This window comes from Alligator sinensis, unplaced genomic scaffold (assembly GCF_000455745.1).
Source record: "Alligator sinensis unplaced genomic scaffold, ASM45574v1 scaffold50_1, whole genome shotgun sequence".
Taxonomy (NCBI): domain Eukaryota; kingdom Metazoa; phylum Chordata; order Crocodylia; family Alligatoridae; genus Alligator; species Alligator sinensis.
In genome coordinates, this window is record NW_005842059.1 from 1343192 (window position 1) to 1350835 (window position 7644).

The 7644-nt window shown below is 56.4% G+C and overlaps 1 protein-coding gene across 1 annotated transcript in view; it reads left to right on the plus strand.

Annotated features, from left to right (window-relative positions):
* The window catches only part of ATL1 (atlastin GTPase 1), a 49453-nt gene that overhangs the window by 16326 nt on the left and 25483 nt on the right, over positions 1-7644 (plus strand). The window contains 4 exon segments of the mRNA XM_025203506.1: positions 5046-5293; positions 6547-6573; positions 6575-6703; positions 7454-7558. Of these exon segments, the coding sequence (XP_025059291.1) occupies positions 5046-5293; positions 6547-6573; positions 6575-6703; positions 7454-7558 (509 nt within the window).

The window sequence follows — 7644 nt, forward strand, 5'->3', positions numbered from 1 at the left end:
CGCTCTTCCAGACCCTCCTGCTCTGATGGCTATAACCCTTCTCCTTTATGCTTGCATATCACCTTGCTTCAGAAACCGAAGCTGACTTTTTTCTGTGCGTTAACGCGCCGCTAAGACCCTCGTGGTGTGATTTGATCCCTCGGAGCTGTGAGCACGTGCCAAAGGCACGTCGGCTCGGCTGCTGGCAGGTGGCTTGCCCTCTTTACTCTTCTGCAGAAGCCCCGTCCCGCTGGACGCCAGCACTTAGGAGCAACGTGGAACATGCTTCATTTTCAGCTTATTTTATCTTCTATTATCTAGCACAAAATTCCTAAAAACAATTGACTATTCGTCTTAGTCCCTCCTTGGATGGACAGTACATGCAGCAGCCAGTCCCGACCATTTCAAGAGGCTGATTAGGTGAACCCTTTCTGCCGCTTGGCTTTCAGAGGACATAATAAATAGGACTGTGCAGATGTTGCTCTCTGCCATGTTCCCCTTTTATATCAACATATGGAGGAAGGAGACCTACCCTTCCTCGAAAGCTTTCAGATAAGTGAGAATTCAGCTCTTAGAAAAAAACATTTTTAAAAAGGGAAATAAAATCCTGGCGATCGATGAATGAACAGCTTGACAATTGACATCACTGCAGAGGGGAGCTGACGTGGCGCTGAAAGCGCGGGGTTTAGCCTGAATGCGAGTCAAAACAAAAGTATGCTTGGGGAAGCTCCGAGTTTCCTTCCTTTTTATCTTGGAAAGCCAGTCGTGTGCGCCTGCCAGCAAGGAGCTCCTTGAAAGGGGAGATGTGAGCTGTGGCAAAGAGACCGGTTAGGATCATCTCATTTCCAGCTTACAGAAGAATGTCTGACTCACTGCAAATAAGCATCGTCTAGTGAACACGTGCACGGGCAGCAAATAAGGAAGTCTGCGGGCCATTTACATAGGGAGGTTTGCGTGTCCTGGGATAGGAGCAGAGATGTGTGGCTGAGATCTGCTCAGAGGCGCATTCGGGTTAATGCCCTGTGTGGTTTGATAGCTGCAAATGTGAAGGGGCAGCTCTGAGCCCCTGGGTTTGGAGGAGCAGTCGTGCTGCAGCGAGGTGAAGCAGGGCATGGACTTACTGCACGGTGGTGGTCCCATCTCCATGCTCTCATCCTGCAGTGGGTGAGCACTGAGCCGGGCCACCTTAGCCCTGCTTCATTCAGGGGGCAGCAGCACCCAGTGGCTTTCACTTGCTGCGGGTTAAGGGCAGACAGGGGGACAGGCGCTCCGCAAGAAGTCTCTGTCCCTTCTAGCTCAGTGCAGGGCGACTGCTTGTCCAGCCCTTTGATTGCCAGGTTCATAGTTGGGCCTGGCTGCTGGCAGGTACAGGTTAGCGAGGGATGGGAAAAGGTCGTTATGCTGGGGGTGGAAAAGGGCCTAGCATGGACATAGCTCTGCTGCTCAAAGGAAATGGTGTCACTGCAGCAGGGAAAGCCCTGCCAGCTCAGCCGTGTCTACCTTGCCTGTCACAAGGCTCCACAGCCCCCTGCTATGGGCAAAGCTTCTGCCCTTGGCCCTGCAAAGTCCAAAGAGACTTGCCCACTGGCAAAGTCCAAAGAGACCCACGGGCTTGCACTTCTGGATGTTTAATTTTAATCTTTGTCGAGAGGGATCAGGATGCTCCAGCCATGGGCTAGAAGGTCCCTCTCATGCAGGTGTGTGTGTGTGGGGGGGGGGGTCTCCAGAGGAAAGCTCCTGACCTCTGCCCGAGCACTGCCTTAAAGGCAAAACCTGCTGCTTGGGGGCTTCGAGAGCCCCCTTGGACTCAGACACTCTGGGTTTCACCCTGAGCCTTGGCGACGGCAGTAAGGGAAGAGGCAGCAACCTACCCGGTGGGTTTTTTCTGGACCTACAGCAAGATCGGAGCTGCTGCTGGACTTGCCTGTAGACACTGTGAGAGTCCTTCCTCCAGCCTCTGCCGGGATCTCCTGGAGACCAGGAACAAAAAGACCGGTTGCACTTTGGTGCTGTGAAACCAGGGGGGGAATATGCTGAGATTGCTTAGTGGGGTTTTCCATTAGGGAGAAAAGAAAGCTCAGTTGGGTTTTCTATTGCCACCTGCATCTCCAGCTGCTGGGCTGGAGGGAGGATGGACCTCAGCCGTGCAGGCTCCAGCAGCAGAACTGACCCGTCTGCCTACACCCCTCCCTCCCCTGGCAGCCCGGTGGAGAGAAGAGCCAGCTGACCCTAATGCCCTTCCCCTCCAGCAGCTGTGGGTGCCACAGCGCATCAGGCCAGGCCTGCTACTTGCAAGGACTTGAGGACATTCGTTGGCTTCAGCCGCGGCTCCCTCCCTGGGTCTCCCACACCCGTGGAGTAGGTCACAGCCCAGGAGACCGGCTCAGAAGGATGAGTCGATGCCTAGGCCAGTGCTTCCCAAACGTCTCCTCAGCATGACCCCATTTATAGCTCCATTTCCTCAGCCTGGCCCCTCACTCCCAACCCACAGCCCCCCAACTCCCGCGATCCCATCCGCTGATGTTGTGACCCCGTTTGGGATTGCGACCCACAGTTTGGGAACCGCTGGCCTACCCCACTTCTTCCCTCACCATGGGGGCCTCGATCTGCTGCAGGCCGCTGGGGGAGCTGCTCTCCACTGCTGCCTGGGGCTGTGTTCCTGGCTATCGTGCACCCCCTGCATCCCGCTCCCTGCAGCCCCTTACAGGCTGAAACACTGCCAGCCTGCGAGTGGAAACCCGTGCTTTCCTTATTTTTCTGTGGTGAATGGAGAACCTGGATCCCTGCACAATACTGGGAATCCAGGACAAATGCTGCCCTGGAGTCACACAGCCCAGACTGGGAATTGATGTTCCCATTTCTGGACTGTCCCACCTAAGTAGGGATGGGTGGTCACCACGTACTCGGTGCCTGTGCTCAACTAACTCATCCCAGCCATGGTTTTGTCTAGCCGGGTCTTAAAACCCTCCAGGGATGAAGACTCCACCACCCCTCTGGGTAACCTGTTCCAGTGCTTGACTATCCTCCTTGTGAGAGTTTTTCCCGATATCTAAACTTCCTTTGCTGCAACTTGAGACCATTGTTCCTTGCTCTGCCACCTACCACCACTGAGAACAGCCACTTTGCACCTTGGGCTGCAGACTCTGGGTCTTTGGCTTTGCTGTGGTTGTTAGCACACGCCAAGCAGCCAGAAAAAGCCGTCTCTGCCTTTCCATCTGGGATGAAGAGAGCGCAACATGCACAGCTGAGCCTGCTGCAGTCGCCTCCTGCATCCAGCTGATGCTAGACTGAGGTCCAGAGGCATGGGGAGGGGCACCTGTTTCCAGAAAATGTGACCACAAGCAATAAAAGACAATAAAAACCCAACAAAGCACCTTTCAAGCCTTCTTTAGAGGGTGCATGCATGTCACGACTGAAGCCTTCCCAAATGTCACTGATTGGGAGCCGGTTCATAATAGTGTGTACAGTGCTGGGGCTTTAACACCAAGTGGTGAGAGTGAGCACCCAGCCTAGTATGACTCCCAGAGGGCAAGTAGGTACGGGGGGAGTGCTTGCACCCATACTGTGGGTGTCCCAGGAGGAGGGTGACCTGCAGCTGGGGACATTGTCACTTTTCTTCTTCCTCTTCTTTCCTAAACAGGAGTTTGATGACCAAAGTTTGCCACGTGCTTGCCTCACTACAGGGGAGGGGTAGTGCTTGGACCCACTCTTTTTGGTTGCAGCAGCTGGGGGGGGCATGACAAGGGGCTGCCATTGAGTAGGGTATGAGGCCAGAGCTGGCTGTTGCAGTGATAGCTTGTGACCCAGCCGTGCAAAGGGGCTCATGGATAAAACGTGCCAACAAAAGCAGGGAGGAAAAGTGGGCAGTAGAGCTCTGGGTGCGTACTAGAGTGGCCAGTGGCAGCAGCCGGAGGTGGTGGTGGTGAGGAGCGATGCAGCGTGGGATGTCTGGAGGACCAACCAGACCTGGGTCACAGAACGCGTGGTGTCCATGCGTGACACTGAACTGGTTCACAGCGCCCCACTTTGAAACAGCACTGCCAGGCGTCCTTGTGAACCATTTCAAGCAGCTTTGAAGCAGCCGAACAGATTCATACGTCTGTCTGCTTCGGGTCTAAACTACGTTGAAACCATTCTGTTAGGTGCATCCGTGCCCAGAGAGGCAGAAAAGGGCACGGCCCACTGCAGATCAGCCCCAAGCCTGTGCAGAAGACAGGCCCTTGCTTGTGAAAGAGAGAAGGGTTACTGAGCTCTTCTGGGAGCTGGGCTGCTTAGACCCGTGCTCAAGTTGGGATGTGGGAGCCAGCCTTTCGGCAATGGCGTTTGGAAGATCCTGGTCAGGGCAGGGCCTGTGTGATCTCTACCAAGTTCTCCGAGAAGGATGGAGGAGCTCCCTGCCTGCAGGGGCTCCCGTCCTGGCTAAGACAATTGGCATTACTAGAGGGGAGCTGAGGGCTGGTAACCACCCTCCCAAATGTCCTTCTGTGCTGAGCAGCTTGCAGACAGGGAAAGAAGAGTGCCTGCCACCGCCACACAGCTTCCAGCTCCCCACGGAGATGTCCTTTGTGGATGGCTCTTCTAATGCATCCTTCCTCAGAGCAGCTGGGGGTGTGCTAGGCCTCCCGAGCTGAACATTAGGTCATTAAAAGCTTTTATCGTCTTAGCTCCATTGTCCTGGAGAATCATGCGGGTTATCCGCGTCTGGCACGCTGCCACGGATTCAGCATACCCGGAACAGCCTCTGAAGCGCCGGGTCCTTGTGCTCGCGGTGGACAACCTCCTGCAGCACAGCTGTCCTGGTCAGCGCTCCCTCTCTCCGGGTCTGGGGGGGACAGCTGAGACCCTGCAAGGCTGAGCACTGCTCCTACCTCTGCCGGGAAGATGCAATTTGCTTCTCTCCCCGAGAGCAGTGCCCCAGGGAAGGTGTTATGGCCTGATGCGGGAGGTAAGTATCAGCCAGGGATTATACACAGGGGTAAACCGCATGGTGGAAGAACAAGCATGTCCTATAGGAAAAGACCCCCCTGCGTGCACCGGTCCCACTCTCGGTTCCCGTCTTCCAACAGGCGGCTTTTCCGAGAAGCAGTATGAGTGGAGCTCCGAGGAGGAAGAGCCCGTGAGGAAAGCCGGGCCAGTCCAGGTCCTCATTGTGAAGGACGATCACTCCTTTGAACTGGACGAGGGCGCCCTGAACCGCATCCTGCTCTCGGAGGCCGTCAGAGACAAGGAGGTGGTGGCCGTGTCCGTCGCCGGGGCTTTCCGCAAGGGCAAGTCGTTCCTGATGGACTTCATGCTGAGATACATGTACAACAAGGTAGGGCGGCAGGTCTTGGCCCCGAGTGTGGCACGTCCTGTGCACGATGGCGAGGGGCTCACACTGGAGATGAGCCCTGTGCTGTTGGGGTTCCCTCCTCCGGCGCAGGGGAAGTCTGGGTCCAGTTCTGAATCTAGAGCTGCTCCTCGTGGAGGTCCGAGCGGTCCATCGGGCACCAGTTGGGGATGATCTAGTTGGAGCAATGCTTATGCTCGACTACAGGGATTTCCCATGCTTCTGGGCTTTGCTGGTTGCCCCCTCTCCACCTTTCTGTTACATGTGTCAGGGGGTTTTTAAGCCTTCATCAGATGCATTGGGTGTTGGCTGCAGGCCAGGCTGGGGATGGCGACTGGGCTGTGCCAGTGCTCCTGCTGGGACTAAAGTAGGAGGCTCCTGGCTAGAGGGTCTTGCCCCTCCACTCAGGGTCAGACATGCCATATTCAGGGTCAAGAAGGACTTTTACCCCCTGGTCAGATTGGCATGGGCTAGGGGGTGGGGTAAGAGGGTGGCCTTCCTCTGTAGCAGGTGCGTGGTGCTCCCTCTGGGATCCCTTGACAACCTTTCACAGGAGCAGGATGTTGGCCACTGTGGTCCCCTCTGCTTTCCCAGTGGCAGGTTTGGGTGTGATGTCTTGTGTTATGCCAGGGCTGGTGGTAGTTTTACAAAAGGTTTGGATGATGGTTTGTATGGGATGGTTTCGATAGGGCCGATCCTGTCTCAGGTAGGGGATTGGACTGGAGGTCCCGTCTGGGTCTACTCCTCTATGACTGTCTGCTGGGATGCCCCCTTCCCAGCCTGGAGGGCCAGTGCTCCCCAGTGAACTTGGGGACTGCAGCGCAGTAGCCCGGGGGGGGCCCTGCTGTGCTTTGCTTCTCGCTGCTCACCCGTGCAGCCCAGAGACCGCAGCCTTGTTCCCGTTTCTGAAGCAGGGGTTGTGCCCTTCTGGAAGTGGGGTTGGGAGGGTGGGTCTGTGGGGGGAGGGAGTGGGTGTGAAGTCGTCATCCTCCTAGCCAGCAATACCAGCCCCTCCGCAGGACCCAGTCGCACTGAAGTTGGCCCGCAGAGGAGCGAGTGACACGTATGCTGTGCCCAGTTGCCTTCTCCATGCCTGCGGCAGCCAGGCCTAGCTCCAGCTCCAGCTCCTGCATGTGCCTGGAGCCAGGGGCCAGCCCGCCAGGCCTGCCATGCAGCCATGCTAGGGGCTGGATGAGTCGGGCAGAGCTCAAGCTACTCCCTTCTGTCCCCATACGTAGGAGTCCGTGGACTGGCTGGGGGGGTTCAAACAGGCGGTGACGGGGTGCTGAGGAGCCGCTGACGGGTTTCTCCTGGCGCGGGGGCTCTGAGCGCGAGACGACCGGCATTCAGATCTGGAGCGAGCTCTTCCTTGTGGACAAACCGGATGGGAAAAAGGTAAGCAGCTTGCCCTACCTCGCACCTGCTGTTGGTTGCAGGTCCCTTTGATTACCTAAGCTTCTACGTGGGTGCCCGGCTTTGTCCTGGGTGGGTGAAGGGGCTGCACATCCTCTGGAGAGGCTGGAGTGCCACATGCCTGCTGCAGCGCCGATCTTTCTGATGCCCCCGTGACAATGGGGCCTAGGAGCCAGCACGTATCCTCCTGGAGGCACCCCCGCTTGCTGCCCTCGGGAATACCAGGGCGTTGCTGCCCTGAGACAGGACTGGCCGTGGAGCGGAGCCTCTTCCTTCCCTGCAAAACCCATCCCAGACAGCAGCAAGGCCATTCATTTTTGCCCGATCCTCAGTGAAGAGCCCAACACAGCCGCACCACTAAATTATTGATCCCACAATTTCTAATGCTAGCCAAATGTTTTTAGGATCAGGAGAGATGCGGTTGTATTTGGCTTTAAAACCAGTGGGGTTCATGGGAAAATCCACCCAGAGCTAAAGGAGATGGTTTTGAAAATGTTCCTCTCCTGCTTTCATCAGTTTTCCCCCCGTGCCACAACTCGCTGCCTGTAGGAGCCGGTGCACTAGCAGAAATGAATGGGCAGGTGCTTCTTTCTCTGGCCCCTCGTGCTTCATTTATTGCAAGGGGCAAGAGATCAAGCCGCCTACCATGATTAACGCATTGTTTTTCCCCCTGCGGATACCTGGTCCTGGAGATTTCTGCTGCCAGCTGATGTGGGATTCTCTGCCCCGCAGGTCGCAGTGCTGCTGATGGATACGCAGGGGACGTTTGACAGCCAGTCCACGCTGAGGGACTCTGCCACGGTCTTCGCCCTTAGTACGATGATTAGCTCCATACAGGTAACGCGGAGCTGACCCGCAGCTTCGCTTTGGCGGGGGGGGGCCTGCACAAAAAACTTGGCATGGGCTTAGCTCCGCTTCCAGCT